The sequence below is a fragment of the Xyrauchen texanus genome, chromosome 11 (genome assembly GCF_025860055.1).
Source record: "Xyrauchen texanus isolate HMW12.3.18 chromosome 11, RBS_HiC_50CHRs, whole genome shotgun sequence".
NCBI classification, from domain to species: domain Eukaryota; kingdom Metazoa; phylum Chordata; class Actinopteri; order Cypriniformes; family Catostomidae; genus Xyrauchen; species Xyrauchen texanus.
The window spans coordinates 10,565,350-10,584,383 of record NC_068286.1 but is presented as its reverse complement, the minus strand read 5'-3'; the positions used below and the strand labels follow the sequence as shown (position 1 = coordinate 10,584,383).

At 37.9% G+C, this 19,034-nt stretch overlaps 1 protein-coding gene across 1 annotated transcript in view; it reads left to right on the top strand.

The window, feature by feature from the left end:
* The window catches only part of LOC127651610 (gamma-tubulin complex component 3 homolog), a 30,893-nt gene extending 12,852 nt beyond the window's left edge, over positions 1–18,041 (top strand). The window contains exons 8-22 of the mRNA XM_052137528.1: positions 622–747; positions 2,789–2,857; positions 2,961–3,093; positions 3,781–3,947; positions 6,664–6,774; positions 8,071–8,179; positions 9,244–9,433; positions 10,244–10,379; positions 10,523–10,591; positions 10,723–10,858; positions 11,218–11,306; positions 11,384–11,515; positions 13,627–13,767; positions 15,293–15,409; positions 16,704–18,041. Coding sequence (XP_051993488.1) covers positions 622–747; positions 2,789–2,857; positions 2,961–3,093; positions 3,781–3,947; positions 6,664–6,774; positions 8,071–8,179; positions 9,244–9,433; positions 10,244–10,379; positions 10,523–10,591; positions 10,723–10,858; positions 11,218–11,306; positions 11,384–11,515; positions 13,627–13,767; positions 15,293–15,409; positions 16,704–16,865 — 1,887 coding nt within the window. The 3' untranslated portion in view covers positions 16,866–18,041. The remainder of the gene's footprint in view (positions 1–621; positions 748–2,788; positions 2,858–2,960; positions 3,094–3,780; positions 3,948–6,663; positions 6,775–8,070; positions 8,180–9,243; positions 9,434–10,243; positions 10,380–10,522; positions 10,592–10,722; positions 10,859–11,217; positions 11,307–11,383; positions 11,516–13,626; positions 13,768–15,292; positions 15,410–16,703) is intronic.
* Positions 18,042–19,034: the final 993 nt, after the last annotated feature.

Sequence of the window (19,034 nt, the reverse complement as noted above, 5' to 3'; positions counted from 1 at the left end):
TTGCATTATGAGGCAAAGAAATAAACCATTCCTAAAATTAATTTAGTTTGAAATGCTTGGAATTTATAGTATTGCTCTCTTGCTCTGTCTCTCTTTATGTGTAAAGGAGAAATCTGAAAGAACTGGGTGTCTGTTTTGTAACAGTTCACTTTGAAGGACTCTAGATGACCTTTACAAGTGAACACTTCATCAAAGGCTAAATTTGCCTTTTATTAAACGCTATTAAACTGTTTTAGTGTTGAGCAGAAGAGATGAGCCGAAAGTAGTACAACTAAAAATGGACTAGCGACACCTATTATACACTAAATTCCTAGACTTTACAATATGGAATGTAAGCATGGACTTCATCATATCCATGGAGAAATAGTTGGATTGTGAAAAAGTGCTTGTAACCATGACAAACGGGTTTAGTTTGTATGATGTGCAATGTCACATGTGGAATTAAATGGGGGTTAGTTTTGATTTCAGTTTTGTGATTTTCATTGAGGTAAGGTATTGTCAACATCATACTGTATACTCTGTGTGTGTGTGTGTGTGTGTGTGTGTGTGTGTGTGTGTGTGTGTGTGTGTGTGTGTGTGTGTGTGTGTGTGTGTTGTGTGTGTGTGTGTGTGTGTGTTTAGGTCCTACTATGTAAGTCTTTAAGAGACACTACCAGCAGACTGGCTGAGCTCGGATGGCTTCACAATAAAATCAGAAAATACACAGATTCTCACAGCTTGGACCGAGCCTTTGGCCTTGTCGGACAGGTAACATTTAGACACACATCATATGCAACTTTAAATATTATGCATAAACAGGGCTCAACAATAAGGATTTTCATGGCCGATGCCAGGATACTATTGGATCCACAAAAATGATACTTTATACTACTAAATATATATATATAATTTTTTTTTATCATGGACATATTTTATATGGATCAGAAAAAATATAAACTTAACGTTGTTTTCTTTACAAAAAAAAAGTCCAAAGTAATTTATTAGATTTTTAATTTTGCATTAGTAGCTATTCAATATTCAATACATTGCAAAAATAACTAATGGAAAAAATAACATAAAAATACATTTTCCGCCTACTGTCCCTAAACAATACAAATATACTATAAATATCCCTATGCATTTTAGTTGTTTAAGGAAGTTTTATTTCATTACACATATTTGACAGACCAGCTGGGACGGATTAACCAACGGGCCGATTGGCCCATTGCCCTGGGGCCTCTAAACCCAAAGGAGGACTTTAAAATGTTTAAGTACTGCATGCATATAATGATAAAGAGAAAGGTGCCTTAATATGCGCACGGTAACCTTTTGTAATACTTTGTTAACGTGAGAGTTCATGAATGGTTATTCTGTTATTTTTTTGGGACTCTGGAATAAAGAAAGTTTAATGACATGGATGCGTCAAACTGCACAGTGAGCTATGAGCCTAAATAGCACATTACATAGATCTTCAAATTATAAAATCACATTAAAGTCGAACGAAAATAATCTGTCACTGCTTGCAACATAGTAGCCATATTTCACCCAAAATGAATAGTTCACCCAAAAATGAAAATTGGCTGATAATTTACTCACCCTTAGACCATCCAAGATGTATATGACCTTCTTTCTTCATCAGAACAGGATTTAAGATTTTTAGTTAAGTATCCCAGGTTTTAGCTTCATCCAATGCAAGTGAATGGACACCAATTTTAATGGTCCAAAAAGCATATTTAGTCAGCATCAAAGTAACCCAAACGACTCCAGTTGATTAAGTAATGTCTTCTGAAGTTAATCGATACATTAGTGTGAAAAAACCTTAATCGCTAATTAAAACGTTAAATTGGCACTTCCACCAGGGCTGTTAATCAGAAGGTCACAGGTTCTAACCCCATGGCCACCACCATTGTGTCCTTGAGCAAGGCACTTAACTCCAGGTTGCTCCAGGGGGATTGTCCCTGTAATAAGTGCACTGTAAGTCGCTTTGGATAAAAGCGTCTGCCAAATGCATAAATGTAAATGTAAATGTGAAGACCGGAACTTCTCAATTCTTAAGAAGTCTTAATCCACCGCTCTTTTTTTCTCTTCTGGAAAGTCATTCAGATGTAATAGTGGATTTTTTCATTTGTTCTTGGAGCAAATGGGTAAGTAAAATAATATTTATGTGGTCTCCTTTTCACCCCCATTCACTGCTGTTGAAGTTTACCCTGCAAACGTTTAGTTCCGCGTTCCAAAAACCGGAGTGTGAAACAGGTCTATTGGCCGTTTAATTGCCTTTCTTTCAACACACCCTCGTATGAGCAAAATCCAATAATGGCTGTTGACCTCTAAATTGTGTTTATTTATATAATGGTACATAAACCAATTTTAATGTGATACATTTTTGGAAAACATGTTAGTATTATAAACTGTTTTTAGATTGTGATTTTAGTTGGTTTGTTTTGGTATGGGGATTCAGTATTAATTTGATCTGTTAAGGTCTTAAAGTCTTAAATTTGATTTTAAAAACTCTGCAGCAACCCTGTTTGAAAACCGTGCACATCCCTATTCATAACGCATGATTTTGGAACGGTTCGTAATTAAAAAGTACATATAATTGGCCGTAAGACATTGCTCCAAACTTTTCTTCCATCAGTTTGAAAAATCCAACCAAATCTGTCAAGCATCCTGTACCACATAAAGGCGAACATAGTCACGTTATGGGGGCCTCCATTGTGTATCGGCCCATGTGCCTCTTTGTTCTTAATCCGTCCTTGCTGACCAGTATTGTTTAAGCAACACTTCTGGTCCCCTCTCTCTTTATTCTCAGAGTTTTTGTGCTGCCTTGCATCAAGAGCTTAAGGAATACTACCGGCTGTTGTCTGTACTGCATGTACAGGTGAGTTGGGGACAGCACATCATACACTATATCTGTGTTTGACTGTGACATATTGATTTATATGTGTGTGTGTGTGTGTGTGTGTGTGTGTATGTGTGTTTAGCTGCAGGTGGAGGATGATCATGGTGTAAATGAGGCCGTTGACAACTGTCTGACTCTAAGAAGACTGCTGGTATGGACCCACGACCCCAAAGTTCGGCTGAAAACACTGGCGGCTCTTGTGGACTATTGCCAAGGTTAGAGTTGTGACTACTCAGGGCTAAAGACTGCAACCCAAGTGGCTGTAAATTCTTGAAATTAATAACATGTGACAGCAATACAAATGAAGGATAATACTCTTCTTCTTTCGGCTGCTTCCATTAGGGGTCACCACAGTAGACCATCCATGAGCCACAGGGTTTACGCCAGATGCTCTTCCTATATGAAGGATAATAATTGTAAAATATAAATATAATTGCCATTAGCGACAGACACCAAAGCTTTTATTTGTGTCATATGTGGATGCGACGGCAAATTTCATTTTGTGTTTATGTATTAGATTATGGCATCTTTCAGGTGCACGCCTTTGATACTTAATTAAAATATATATACAAAATACTGTATACACACAACACAGTCAACTGCAAACATGCCGCACAATAGTTATAAAACAACAATCAATGGCGAATAATCTTTTGGATGATCAGAATTCATTTTGAAAACAATGTGAGTATTGACGACAGTGTCTCTGAACAATCATGTAAATCATGCAATTCTTAAATTTGGTGTTTGAAAAGTCTGTCTTAATTTGGCTCACTATAGTTTTCTTTCTTCCTTTATTTTTGTATGTTTGCTTGAGCCCCTAAACCATGTTTCACAGGCAAAGAGGTGCTTTTAGCAGAAAGTTTTTTGATTTTCAACATCTCTCTAAACTTGGCTCTCAGGGCGTAAAGGAGGAGAGTTGGCCTCAGCAGTGCATGCTTATGGAAAGACGGGCGACCCCCATATGAGAGCATTGATCCAGCACATCCTTGGTCTGGTGTCCCACCCCATTCTCAACTTCCTGTATCGCTGGATCTATGACGGGGAGCTGGAGGATACGTACCATGAGGTCAGGACAAATATACACACTTCTGTCTTCGCAAACTCACTCCAAGATATCCTTAAATATGTTTGTTGCCAAGACTGCAATTGAACAATCATACTGGAGCAGTTACTTTAGAGACAGGAGTTTGCAACATTTACAGACCTGGTGGGGACGCCATCCAATATAAAAAAAGCTTGATTTTTTTTCATCTACACTATAGAGTAATTTGAGAGCCGCTATGGTTCCCCTGCTAATGATAAACCTAGAAATATTCATATTTATGTGTTTTACAATTAATTGGATTACAATCCTACTAAGCCACGGAAATTGGTACAATCCTAAAAAGTCATGGAGATTTCTAGAGTGAAAATAAAGGTTCAGCTCGGCCCTGAAATATTTAATAGGCTAGAAATTGCTTTTCACTTTTTGAGTGCAGTTTCTATCAAATTATTTTGTAAAAGCTTACTTTTCACACCAAAGGTAACTCAAAAGATCTAATTAGCACATTCCCCCCTTTACAATAGGTGGCGCTAATTGACAAGCAATTTCACCCCGGTATGGTGGGTGGCTCAAAGCACCTTTAAGCTGGTCTGCCCTCCGCCTATGACGCATTTGGAATGCAAAGATATTTATCCTGTAATCACGAATTATTGAAATTCGTTGGTTAAAGGTGTTGAAACCCTGTACCTGATCATTTAGTTAAAGGTGCACTCAGTATTTTATTTACTTCTAGAGTAATTTATTGTCAGTTTGAAACATCTGGGTAAAATCATGAGCACTTACAGGAGATGAAGACTCCAGTCATATCAGTAGTCTTATAAAAGCTGTTTTATTCTGCATGGAGGGGGTCCCCTCGTGTAGGCTGCCATGTTAAGATCACATGACAGGCCGAATACAGCTCGCTTCATCTCAGTAACTGCTCTGTTATTGGGCACTTTAACTCTTGGATTACATTAATCATGACGTTTACACATTCACCCTCATGTTCAAGTTATGTGGAGAGAAAAATCAGACATGTTTGGATGCTCACCCTTTCATTGTCCTCCTCAATGGTTCATTGTTGTATGACTGTGAAATACTGCTGCACTTGAATTTCATTTAGTTTTAGAAGCACAGTCTCCTGCACACAGATGCCCAGATGGGTGTGCTAATAGGCCCTTTTTTTTCCATTCCCTCTGCGGCACTTCCCCATCCCTCCTCCTACTTCTCCTTGTCCTTCTCTGCCATTACCAAATAGACTATGAATCTTTCTTCACTTAGTTTGTGCCCACTCAACTAAGTCTGAAGTCAGTGGATGTGAAAGAATTATCGCCCAATCAGCGGCCAGCTTCCCCTCCGCATGGGCACCAATCAGGCGCTCCTGCCTGTAATTACAGGTTTTAATCTTCCTGCCGCTGAAGTGTAACAGGCTTTTTCACTGTGTAAGCAGTGTTGAAATTGTGCTGGTGATGGAGCAGGTTTATATCGGTAATGTAAACATCAACGCTGCTCTCCTCCGAGGCCAAAGGTTTACGAACTCCTCTTTTTCACTCGGCAACATTATTCTCAGCAATTGTCATTTTAATAGATGCCAAGCTCAGAGTACTGGTGTACATTTAAACTTTCGTTCTCTTTCTGTAATTACCACAAAAAGGTAATTGAGTAGGGGTGTGATTCTTTGGGTTGAAAATGATTCGATTCACGATTCATTGGTTTTTGATTAAATTTTGTATTACAGTTCAATTTGACACACACTGGAAAACAATTTTTTTTAAATGCACTCATAGGATTCTTTAAATGCTCCTCCTCAGTGTCTTAGGCAAGAAAAATAGAGACAGAATACTTAAGATTATTAGGTTTATTGCTCCAAAGGCAGCTTGAAAGGAAATACTGCTTTGAGTGCGTTTCACTCGAGACTAGTGCTGCCTATGTGATAGTCAGTGGCCGTTCTAAAGAGAGATCAGGCAAGGGGTGCTGGAAAGCTGTTCGGAAAAGTTTCAGTGAGAGTTATGGATGGAAGTGCTGGGATCTCAGGGCGACAGAAGAGTGCGCTAAAGAATGACACCACACACATCTCCATTAAATTGCTTATGTAACTAATTAAATATTTATATATTATATTTTATATATTTTTATGTTCACTGTTTTGTCGAACCGACCTAGGTTTTGTAGCATTTTAAATCGATTATTGACCAACACTGATGATTCTTAATCCTATTTCAAGATCGATGCAAAGTAATTGTTGCATCGAGAAAATGAGTTAATTGCTACATCCCTATCATTGAGTGTAATGCAGTAATGGTTAACTAGTTGGTGGAGGTCATTTATTTGTCGTTATTGAGTTGCAGTGAAGTTTCACTGGTGTGTGTGTGTGTTTTCCAGACTGATCAAAATGTTAAAGGTGAAGACTGTACCAGATTAATATTTAGAGAGAAATGGAAGTAAGCTGTTTGTAGGTTAATTACCTAAAAAGTCTAAACATTGTGGCTCTATGGTGCTTTGAAAACATTTCTTTTTTCTTTTTTCTTTTTCCTTTTTCCCCCCAACCTGCCGGACATAGCACCATTGGCTCAATGACATGAGTTTACGGCTGTACTTTTTGTTTGGTCAACCAATGGCAAATGGGGGAGTGTTCTCAAAGACATCTTTGAAAATAATCATTATATTTGCATTTGCTGCTGCATTCTTCACCCTGAAGACAACTTAAAAGTAGTCCTGTGCATCACAAAATTCCTCCGACAAACAAAGTGTTTGTGTTTAGTTCTTTGTAGCTTCAGACCCAACTGTGAAGACGGACAGACTGTGGCATGATAAGTACTCTTTGAGAAAGAGTATGATCCCGTCCTTTATCACCATGGACCAGGCCAGGAAGGTACAGCACTCAAATCATTACAGTATATAATGCACTTTACATTGACTTTACAGTTGCAGTACATAGCCTAATGGCTGAAACAATGACATTATTGATCCAGGACTGATAGTTATGGCACAATACAGTGTAATATGGCCATGAGCTTCAAAGTCATTGAAGACATCAATCGCTCTATAACCAGTAAAAGAATTCAGGATTTATTTTAATTTTCAGTAGAAAATGCTAATTCAATTGCTGCCGCTGTGCTGGGGAGTTGTGGAATGTTGCTACGGTGTTCTGTGTTTATAGCGCATTGCTATGCATTTGCTAAGGTGTTGCTAGGTGCTTGGCCCAAATGTTCTTGTCCCTAGATATGACATAGTCCCCTCCTTCACTGTCAGTCAGTGGGACTTTTTCTCCCGTTTTATTACCTGCCATATGAATTAGTGTTAGACGGATATATTGGTTTTACCGTTTAATCTGTGCAGTTAATGGCAAAAATCTTTGCAGATAGTTTCTATTAGATTTAATCTTGTGAATGTAGGCTATAAAATGTAAATTTAGTAAATACTTATATTAAAAAGATTGTAAAGGAGCCAAGTCTCCAAAATTTTAATATAAGTAAGTGTATTCCTGGCTTGTTTATAAAGTACTGTGTTTTTCATGTTATTAGGGGATTTTGGATACACAATAAACTGCCGGGGTTGTATTAATTTTGGACTCTTGTAGCCTCAATATCTGTGCCTGTCATAGTAATGAAAGACTTGGATTTGCTTTTTTTTAATATTCTATAAATTCTATAAATCAATTTTAAAAACTGTCCTCTAATTAATCAGTTATCTTCCTTTTCCACCATCTTAGTTATCGTATTGGAAAAATCCACAATCAGTCGACCACTAACCACATCATAATTGCCAGTTGAATCATCTTTATCTCTTTGAAAAGTAGTAGCGCACCTAAACAAGCCCTCCGATTTAAGATATCCATGACGATGTCTGGAGCAGGATGAGCTACATGCCAAAGTTTAATACTAAACGTTAGGGGTTTGTTCAAGTCCCTAATCCGAAGTACAAGCAATATTAAATATGGTTGTTGCCTTATTGCTAACAACCACCGAGAACACAAGCAACCGCTTAGCAACACCCTAACAACCCCTCAGAATACCTTAGCAACCTTTTAGCAATGCATTATATAATCCTCAACACCCTAGCTTCAATGCTACAAGTTTTGCATGTGCCGGCACTTACAGTTTCTTTAGAAAATGTAAAAATGTAGTTGTGTTGCTTAATACAGAAAAACCTTTCTCTACTTCTCCAGGTGCTACTCATTGGCAAATCCATCAACTTCTTGCATCAGGTATGCCATGACAGAACATCACCGGGGAAGATCATACCTGCCTCCAAATCCACCGACTCGCCCAAAGACGGTAAGCTAACGCTAATGCAGTCGCTCAAAATAGGCGCGGATATTATGCTCAATAATGCAATATTCTTGGCCATACTGGCAGCTAATTGTGATAACCTGCTGAAATCGAGGGATGGAGAAAGAAAAGAGAAAAAGATTGATCTGTTATGGAGGAAAGTGCTGATTTTGACTGCCCTTCTCTGGAGTAGTTGTCCGTATCGACGCTGGCTGTATTTAGCGTCTTTGCTAGCAGGGCTAATCAATGCTTTTAGTGTACATCTCTGTCCTTCGAAGTGTTTCCAGAAGGTTCTTGATTTTATCTGCCTTTCACTGCCTCTTTCCTTCTCTACTTGTCTGTGTTTTACTTTTTTTTTAGATTTTCTTTTAACTCATACTAGAGTAAGGTCTTTCCAGTTGTTGGTTTGTATACCAGAGCAAAAAATTTGGTTTGCAACCAGCAATAGATTGAGAAGTCATGCTTACCAAAGGTAAACTGCTTTGCAAGTGTGCAACTATTTAAGCCTTTTTACAAATTCTACAGACACATTTTATGTGAAAATGTGTAAAATTGATGTAAAGGTTTACAACAGCGAATTTGCATGTGAACCTAGTAACTTTTTGTAAATTTGCAGTAATATACCAAATGTTCCAAGGGGTTGCCATAATGTATTTTATTAGGGGTTTCACAGTCATGGAAAACCTGGAAATACCAGGGAATTTTAAAATTGTGATTTCCAGTTCTCAAAATCATAAAATCGAAAAGTCATAGAAATGTCTATAGTGAATATACCTTTTCTAGTTATGCTCAGTTCTAAAATATTTCTCGGCTAGAAATGGCTTTTTGTGAAGGTAATCTCTGTAAAAATTACTGTTAAAAATAATTATCCACTAATCACAAACAACTGCAAGTCATGAAATTTCATTAGTCAAAAGGGTTTGGGATCCCAGATTTTTGTATTTTAAGACATACATTTTGCCTTTCCTATTTTTAATATTTATTTCCCCTAATTTATCACTTTTGTTTTCACTTGCCCACTTGTTTTCTCATTCTCTTGCGTTCATTCATTTTATTTACGCTTCTTTCAGCGACAGAGTTGTTCACTGATCTTGAAGGGGCCTTTCAGAGTAAGATAGATGTTGCATATTTTGAGACCAGTAAGTATCTGTTGGATGTGTTGAATAAGAACTACCAGTTACTGGAGCATCTTCAGGCCATGAGGAGATACCTGCTGCTGGGCCAGGGAGACTTCATCAGACACCTCATGGACCTCCTTAAGTGAGTGAAATTGAATTCTCATTCAAATGGATATTTCTGTTTTTTCTCTCTTTTTATTGCTGAAAGTAAATATTCATTATCATATTGTTTTGAGTTGTTACAGAAGTTCCAACTTCAAAAAGGCTTCAATAAAAGCATTATTTTTCTTTAGAGCTCGCCTGATAGTGGATTATGCAAATACCAATACCTTAGGTGGTGGAAAATTCTTCATAGAATGTAAAAAAAAAAAACATTCTTTCCTTATTATAACAAGCACAGACATGGAGGCTACAAAAGTGCAAAATGAGTAAAAGCCCAAAGACATTTTATTGTCCAACCAAAATCCTTCATGCATAACGCTGGACTTTTAACTATAAACATGCTCATAACACAGAAGGAATTCTTACTTTGAAATGACGGAAATTTGGATCTTCTTCAATGCTATATAATTAAGTATTGACCAACCAATCAACCGATATATTGTTTATACACAATCATCTGTGCTGATAGTTGCTTTTTGGAATGGTTATCAGCAAATAAGGATGCAGATAGATGCTGATAGTTTTCGCTCTGTGGCCAAATCCTTCTACAAATACTGTAGAGCATTGCAATGGAGCCAAGGCTTTGTCACCATCACTGTTTGTGGACTACTTCACAATTATTAATGCAAAATGTTATGTTGTAGAACCAAGCGATTTTAACTATAGAATTCCAATTGTAGAATTTTGTAGATCACCGATAGTGCAGAAAAGCACCTATCAGCATTGTTTAATCAGTTAAAATAATATATCGGTCTACCTCTATTTGCTTTTAATTATTCATCTCTCTCAGGCCAGAGTTGGTGAGGGCGGCCACCACTCTTTACCAACACAATCTAACTGGTATCCTGGAGACTGCTGTCAGGGCAACCAATGCCCAGTTTGACAGTCCAGAGATCCTGAAAAGACTTGATGTCCGACTGCTGGAGGTACTTGGGGGTGAGGGTGGGGATTGCTTTTACTCAAACCAAAGTTAAAAGAGAAAGGAAAAACAATGTTTACACTGCATAGTTTCTGTAAATGTTAAAAGCTGTGTGATGTGTACTTCAAATGTGGAACTTGGTTTGTCCAGGTATCTCCAGGGGACACCGGTTGGGATGTCTTCAGTTTGGACTATCATGTAGAGGGACCCATTGCCACGGTAACTAATAATCCATGTCATGGCTTGCACAACAAACAGCTTTGATACTGCAGTTCTGATTCATTTGCCGTTTTATTTGCTTACTGGATTCAAGTTTTATAAGCAACTACTATCGGTCGTATCTGCATCAGGTGTTCACCCGTGAGTGTATGAGTCACTACCTGCGGGTGTTTAACTTCCTGTGGAGGGCCAAAAGAATGGAGTATATTCTCACAGACATCTGGAAGGGCCAGATGTGCAATGCCAAACTACTGAAGAGCATGCCGGGTGAGTGCAGTACCACCCTCTGCCAGCAGAGGGAGACGGCAGCAAGAAAGTAGTTTCCAATTTTGCACAATACTTTATACAGAATATTATAAGTTTTGAGAGCGAGATCGAATACCTTTTTGCCTTTTATTTCCTTTTAAACATGATTTTATAGGTTTAATATTGATCATACATTTTTTTTTTTGCTTACCAAAAGATTTTTTTACCAAAATGCTGAAGTAGAGATAATTATGAGCCTTTTTAATCCATGTTGAATGTTATTAAATATAAATACCTGCTATTGAAAAGGAAGAGCTCTCTCTCATATTTGTAATGGCTTTCTCCACAAACTGTTGACGGTTGTGTTTGTGTATTTTCAGAGCTCTCTGGTGTGCTGCACCAGTGTCATGTTCTTGCCTCTGAGATGTTTCACTTCATCCACCAGATGCAGTACTACATCACATTTGAAGTGCGTCCTTTTTCTGTCTCTTTATCAAACAGTGGCTGGATTCGGCTGTATTACTAAATTGTTGTGTGTGTTTGCAGGTGTTGGAATGTTCTTGGGATGAGTTGTGGAATAAAGTTCAACAGGCTCGGGATCTGGATCACATCATAGCTGCTCATGAGGTTTTTCTGGACACCATCATCTCTCGCTGTCTGCTGGATGTAAACAACAGGGTATGACACACACACACACACACACACACACAGGGCATACCAGCTATAGTGTTTATTAGTGGCAACCCCTCATATAAACGATAAGGTATGACAGGCTGTGCTATTTTGTCAATATATTCAAGGTTGAAGGGCTTTCTTAATCATGATATGCAGAGGAGTGTCTGCGACCCCTTCAGCTGTGACTATATTTTCAATTTAACATATCATTGAATGCCTTTTTTTCCCACAAAAATGCTTACTACATAATGAAATATTAAGTACATATATCTGCAAGATATAGTCCCTGATATGTAAACGAATGTTAAATGTTGACCTGTCTGGGTGCTGTGCGGGGATATACATTGTAGCTAAATGTGTTTTGCATCATACTTGTTACTACTCTGTTATGTATTTTAGCACAGATGGAATGCTACAGTGAATCCAGAAAGTATTCACAGCACTTCACTTTTTCCACATTTTGTTATGTTACAGCCTTATTCCAATAATTCATTATTTTCCTAAAAATTCTGCAAACAATACCCAAACAACGTGAAAGAAATTTGTTTGAAATCTTTGCAAATTTCTTAAAAATAAAAAAAATCACAGCCTTTGCCATGACACTCAAAATTGAGCTCTGGTGCATCCTGTTTCCACTGATCATCCTTGAGATGTTTCTACAACTTGATTGGAGTCCACCTGTGGTAAATTCAGTTGATTGGACATGATTTGGAAAGGCACACACAGGCATATAAGGTCCCACAGTTAACAGTGCATGTCAGAGCACAAACCAAGCCATAAAGTCCAAGGAATTGTCTGTAGACCTCCGAGACAGGATTGTATCGAGGCACAGATCTGGGGAAGGGAACAGAAACATTTCTGCAACATTGAAGGTCCCAATGAGCACAGTGGCCTCCATCATCCATAAATGGAAGAAGTTTGGCCGCCCAGCCAAACTGAGCGATCGGGGGAGAAGGGCCTTAGTCAGTGAGGTGACCAAGAACCCGATGGCCACTCTGACAGAGCTTCAGCGTTTCTCTGTGGAGAGAGGAGAAACTTCTTGAAGAACAACCATCTCTGCAGCACTCCACCAATCAGGCCTCTATGGTAAAGTGGCCAGACGGAAGCCACTCCTCAGTAAAAGGCACATGACAGCCCACCTGGAGTTTGCCAAAAGGCACCTGAAGGACTCTCAGATCATGAGAAACAAAATTCTCTGGTCTGATGAAACAAAAAATGAACTATTTAGCCTGAATGGCAAGCGTCATGTCTGGAGGAAACCAGGAACCGCTCATCACCTGAACAATACCATCCCTACAGTGAAGCATGGTGGTGGCAGCATCATGCTGTGGGGATGTTTTTCAGCGGCAGGTACTGGGACTCTAGTCAGGATCGAGGGAAAGATGAATGCAGCAATGTACAGAGACATCCTTGATGAAAACCTGCTCCAGAGCGCTCTGGACCTCAGACTGGGGCGAAGGTTCATCTTCCAATAGGACAATGACCCTAAGCACACATCCAAGATAACAAAGGAGTGGCTACAGGACAACTCTGTGAATGTCCTTGAGTGGCCTAGCCAGAGCCCAGACATGAACCCAATTGATCATCTTTGGAGAGATCTGAAAATGGCTGTGCACCGACACTCCCCATCCAACCTGATGGAGCTTGAGAGGTCCTGAAAAGAAGAATGGGAGAAATTGCCCAAAAATAGGTGTGCCAAGGTTGTAGCATCATACACAAAAAGACTTGAGGCTGTAATTAGTGCCAAAGGTGCTTCAATATAGTATTGCGAGCAAAGGCTGTGAGAGCAAAGGCTTTTTTTTTTTAGATTTTTTTTAAATTATTTTTAATAAATTTGCTAAAATTTCAAACAATCTTCTTTCACGTTGTCATTATGGGGTATTGTTTGCCGAATTTTGAGGAAAATAATGAATTTAATCCATTTTGGAATAAGGCTTTAACATAACAAAATGTGGAAAAAGTGAAACGCTGTGAATACTTTCCGGATGCACTGTATATTGACCAGTCATGCCTCATACTTGTCCTCATTTCCGTAACTCTCTTGTCCTCTGTGTGTGTGTGTGTGTGTGTGTGTGTGTGTGTGTGTGTGTGTGTGTGTGTGTGTGTGTGTGCAGTCTCTGTTGAATCAGTTGCGTGCTGTGTTTGATCAGATCATCGAGTTCCAGAATGCTCAGGACACTCTGTACCGCTCCGCTCTAGAAGAGCTGCAGCTCCGCGTCCAGTATGAAGACAAGAAGAGACAGAGAGAGAAAATGGTACGTGCAGAGAGAAAGGAGATTAAACAAAAAACAGTGCTTTTCCACACATTCATATAAATTAAATGGAGACTGTATTACAGTCATTGTGCTTTCCCCCTGTGCACTGCATATAACAGAAATGTAGCAAATGTAAATTTGATTATGAGACTTCATTTTTTTTCTTCATTATGTTCAGATTTAGAGAGTGGAAAACTTATTTATAGACCAGAACAGGCCTAATGGACTAATAGTTCAGAAAGCATTACAGTAGACAACTGATTTCAATTTTCCATAGTAACAAGCGGTAGCCCGATATATCGGTTTTGCTATTAATCGTTGCCGATTAGTTGCTTTTTGTAACTAATCATTATCTGCAGAAATCAGTGCCGATGGTTGCCTATTGTGTTTTGTTTTTTCAGATAGGGTTTTTTTTTTAATGGCTTGGTTTTACAGTATAACAGTGGCCTCTAGAGGTGAAAAAAATACCAATCACTAACATCTTGTGGGGATTTGCTGTATCTAAATCTTTCATTATTGATTTGAGGTGAGGATAAAAATATTAATTAATATTTTTTCATCAGTGTATATTTTGTTATTTTGATTTAAATAATAAAGTGATACTATTTGAAAACGTGCCGTGTAGCACATACATTGTGTCTCCAACGTCATATCTTGTTAATAATAATGATCCCTTTTCCTACTGGAGATGTATTTTGGTTGAGAGCTTTATTAGGTCTATGCAATCTACCTATTCATGCGATTTATGTAATCAGCCAATCGTATGGCAGCTGTGCAGTGCATAAAATCATGCAGATACGAGTCAGGAGCTTCATTTAATGTTCACATGAACCATCAGAATGGGGAAAAAAAAATTATTTCGACCGCGGCATGATTGTTGATGTCAAATGGGCTGATTTGAGTATTTCTGTTTCTGCTGATCTCCTGGGATTTTCACGCACAACAGTCTCTAGAATTAACTCGAATGATGCCAAAAACAAAAATCATCCAGTGAGTGGCAATTCTGTGGACAGAAATGCCTTGTTGATGAGACGTCAACAGAGAATGGCCAGACTGGTTTGAGCTGACAGAACTACTACAGTAAACTTCAGATAACCACTATGTACAATTGTAGTGAGCGAAACTTGAACATTCTAGAGTAGAACCACATGCCTGGCCCCTGAAAACCAGCACAGTAAAGCTGTCCGATTAGCTGTACGCTCTGAAAATCATGATCCACTCCTTAATTTGAATGTGTCTGGAAAGTAGCCATAAGTTGAATGTGTGAGCGAACGAGAGTGGATGCTGCTTTTATCTAGATGGTGTTGGTTTTCTATTGCCATTGATTTGTCTTTTTTTAGTGCCAGCTAATGTGCTGTAAAAGCAAACAAACGTGAAGAGTCTGCCATAGTTTTAGTTTTGTGTTTGTTTGTTGATAGGTGTGTGTGTGTGTGTGTGTGTGTGTGTGTGTGTGTGTGTGTGTGTGTGTGTGTGTGTGTGTGTGTGTGTGTGTGTGTGTGTGTGTGTGTGTGTGTGTGTTTTTCAGGGCGAGTGGGGTGTAACAGCAGAGCAAGAGGCTGAAGAGAACAGACGTGTGCAGGAGTATAAAGACACCATTCCAAAAATGTGCTCCCAGCTCCGATTACTGACACACTTCTACCAGGTACACTGCACACCCAAATAAACATACACACCCTTTATAAGGCTTTGATATGTTAGCCCAATAAACCAATATTATTTAATACATGCATAAAAAAACTGAACCTCGAGCTTGCAGCAAACGAGAGCATTTTTAATGGTGTTTAGTAGTGTTTTATGCCGAATCATCACATTATATGAAGTAATCTAGACTTAATTACAGCAGAACTGTCATGAATGTCGATTTTATAAACCTATTCTGTTTTGTCTGTTTTTTTTAAAAAGTGTTTACATTGAAGCTCCAGTTTAACTTTGCATGCTTCGAGTAAAATATGGCAGCAAAACAAATTAAAGGGATAGTTCAGCCAAAATGGCAATTCTCTTATAATTTACTCATCCTCATGATATCCCAGATGTGTTTAACATTCTCCTGCAGAACATGAATGAAGATTTTTGAATAATATCTCAGCTCTGTAGGTCCATAAAATGCAAGCGAAGGGTAGCTAGAACTTTGAAGCTCCAAAAACAGCATAAACGTAATCCATAAGACTTCAGTGGTTTAATCCATGTCTTTATAAGCGATATGATAGGTGTGCGTGAGAAACAGATACAAATTTAAAAAAAAAAAGTATTTTTTACTGTAAAACTCCTCCTTTGACCAGCCGTGACAAGTAGGTGGCGAAATGCACGAAGAATGCCAATAAACAAAAGAAGAATGTGGAAGTGAAAGTAGAGATTTATAGTAAAAAAGAACTTCAATTTTTATCTGTTTCTCATCCACACCTATCATATTGCTTTTGAAGACATGGATTAAACCACTGCAGTCATATGTATAACTTTTATGCTGCCTTTATGTGCTTTTTGGAGCTTCAAGTTCTGGCCACCATTCAATTGCATTGTGAGGATCTGCAGAGCAGAGATATTCTTCTAAAATCTTAATTTGTGTTCTGCAGAAGAAAGTAAGTCTTACACACCTGGGATGGCATGAGGGTGACAAAATGACAAAAAAATTCATTTCACAGAACAATTCCTTTAATATACCTTAGGGAAAAATTATTAGGGAAGAAAATGAGCTCTGATACTATCTTCTAGAATAAATAACAAACCAATGACAAACCATTCATATTGGCTGATATCATACATAGAAAATGTCCTACCCTGTATTTACCTGTAAATGAAACCTAAATACAATTCAAGCGATTCATAAAATTATGTGCCGTGCATTGTTTGCCATAATGGCTGGTTAAGAGATGTGATTTACTGCATTGCACCCATTTAGATGTCTGGTAAAGAGAGATGTTCTCACTTCCATCCTCCAGGGCATCGTGCAGGAGTTTCTGCGGCTGCTAATGACCAGCTCTGATGAAAGTCTTCAGTTCTTCAGTTTCCGTCTGGACTTCAACGAGCATTATAAAGCCCGTGATCCACGTCTGCGACCCTCACTAGGTGCCACTAGAGGACGGCGAAGCTCCAACATCTGACCTTGTGGACCTAAATATGCGTGGTTGCTGTGTCAAGACACTGTTTGATGATAGGGCTACTCCGATCTCTTCTGGAGCTCTGTAAGGAAATCATATTTTGGGAATGAACATTTTGTTTTTAGAATATAATATTTCCATGACATCGCCAATTGATTTCAATCACACACAATCAACTATCCAGTGGAGTTAGAGCATAACTTTCAGTACCACAAGGTCACAGATCTGCTTGTGCAGTTAATGTGTGAAAATACTAGTGTTTTAATTTTTTTGTTTTGTAAAGATTTGTATTGGTTTATTTTGCTAATATTTAAGATTCCATTTCTTATTTCCTTTTGTTTTTTTTGTTTTGTTTTTTTTCCCTAGTGCCCTTTTTTTGATACATTAATGTCTGTTTGTCATCCTCAAAAAAAAAACCTCCAGGTGTCATGGACATACAAATAACCGATATATCTGATTGGCCATAATGTCTGTGTAATTTCTCCTTTTGTGCCTATCTTACATTTTGTAGCATCCCCTGTAATGGATCGGTTTGGTTTGGGTCCTGGAGCAGTTAATTTGAGCAGAGCAGAATGAGCAGAAAATTTAACTAATAATCTGTTTTTATTTTTTTAAGGCCATCTTCATGACTTTGTAATTCTTCTTGTTGTCTGTTCAGTTTGTAATTATTCAGGCTGAGACCTTTTGTACTGCGTGTAAAAAATATACAATAATATGAGAAACCTTAAATGTTGACAATTTCTTGAATTATATGAATGGACCTGTTAAATTACATGCACTACTCTTACTAGATCATTAACTACATGACCGTTATATGATCTAGTAAGTTCATTTCTCTTGTCATGTTAAATCAATTACCCACAATGCTGTGTAATTCGATCAGGCCTTAGGTTGAATCTGTGAAGATGGAGTTGCCGTACTGAAGTATTGGAACATTTTGGGCAAGATTGAGTAATATGGAGTTTGTACTTGGAGTCAGTGAAAATCATAATGAGGTGTTGTCACTGGTACTGTTTTTAATCTGAATTGTAATGTCAGGTGTCACTGGGACTAGAGGGTGAGGCAGAGTCTGACTGTCAAATTAAGATTGTCTGTTAAAGGGTTTAAAACTGATCTGTATAGCACGTGTACAGAGAATTCAAAAAGAACAAACATCCTGTCTTTTTTATTCTTGAATTAATAAACGTTTATATATATATAATGATTATGGTTCTCTCAATGGCAGTTTGGTTTAAACTTTTGGAGTAAATTAAGAGTAGTTTGTCACCAAACATACTCTTAATACAATATAATTTAAGACAGTACAATAACAATGTTGTATAAATACTTCACAAGTAATACTTCAGTTATTAGGGTAGCCTAACAAGAATGTCAACTCTGTAGGTTCATGCGTCTTGGAAGGCTTGAGGGTGAATAAATGATGAGAGAATTATCATTTTTGGAGGAACTATCACTTTAATGGTCCTTAAATAACCTCACTTTCCTTGGGCAAAACATAACTTCTCTTTTATTTTTGGGGTAAAATGTGATCTGAACATGACAGTTGTCTGAACATTTTCTCAGATTCAGATCTGAGGTAATGGTGAAAAAAGTAATGAAAGGCTTTAGGCCTACTGAAATGTAGATTCAGGATGAATAGCTTGAAGTCTTAAATTTTATTTGAAAAACTATAACTTTAGTGAAACGCTGAATATACTATTGAACTACAGTAGGCCTTCTATGTAGATAGAGTATCGACCAACAATATTCCCGCCTTTTTGAAGTTCGAACGTGATGCGAATTATGCCTTTCAGTTTAGGTAAGCTTTTTGTTTTTATTGCTTTAGAAGGTTTTATAATACATTAAAAAACACCTAGTCACACAGTAACACACACATTGTAACAGCTAAATAGATCATTGTGATGAAAAGATGCATTGTAATGTTTGTTGCGGTTATATTGAAATGGGCAAATATCGTTTCATTATATTTAGCTCATGTATATGGTAGGCCTATTACATTTTAGTTTATGCGGGTGTACTTGTGTTACATTAGTAAAGCGCAATACAGTATTTACATTGTTATTATGTGAGTTTATTATCGTTTATGTTGACCTTTAAAAGTGCCACCTGGTCTCCACTGAAACGCCATCGCCATACAATTCTGCTTCTTGAACACAAGGAGGCACTCATGTT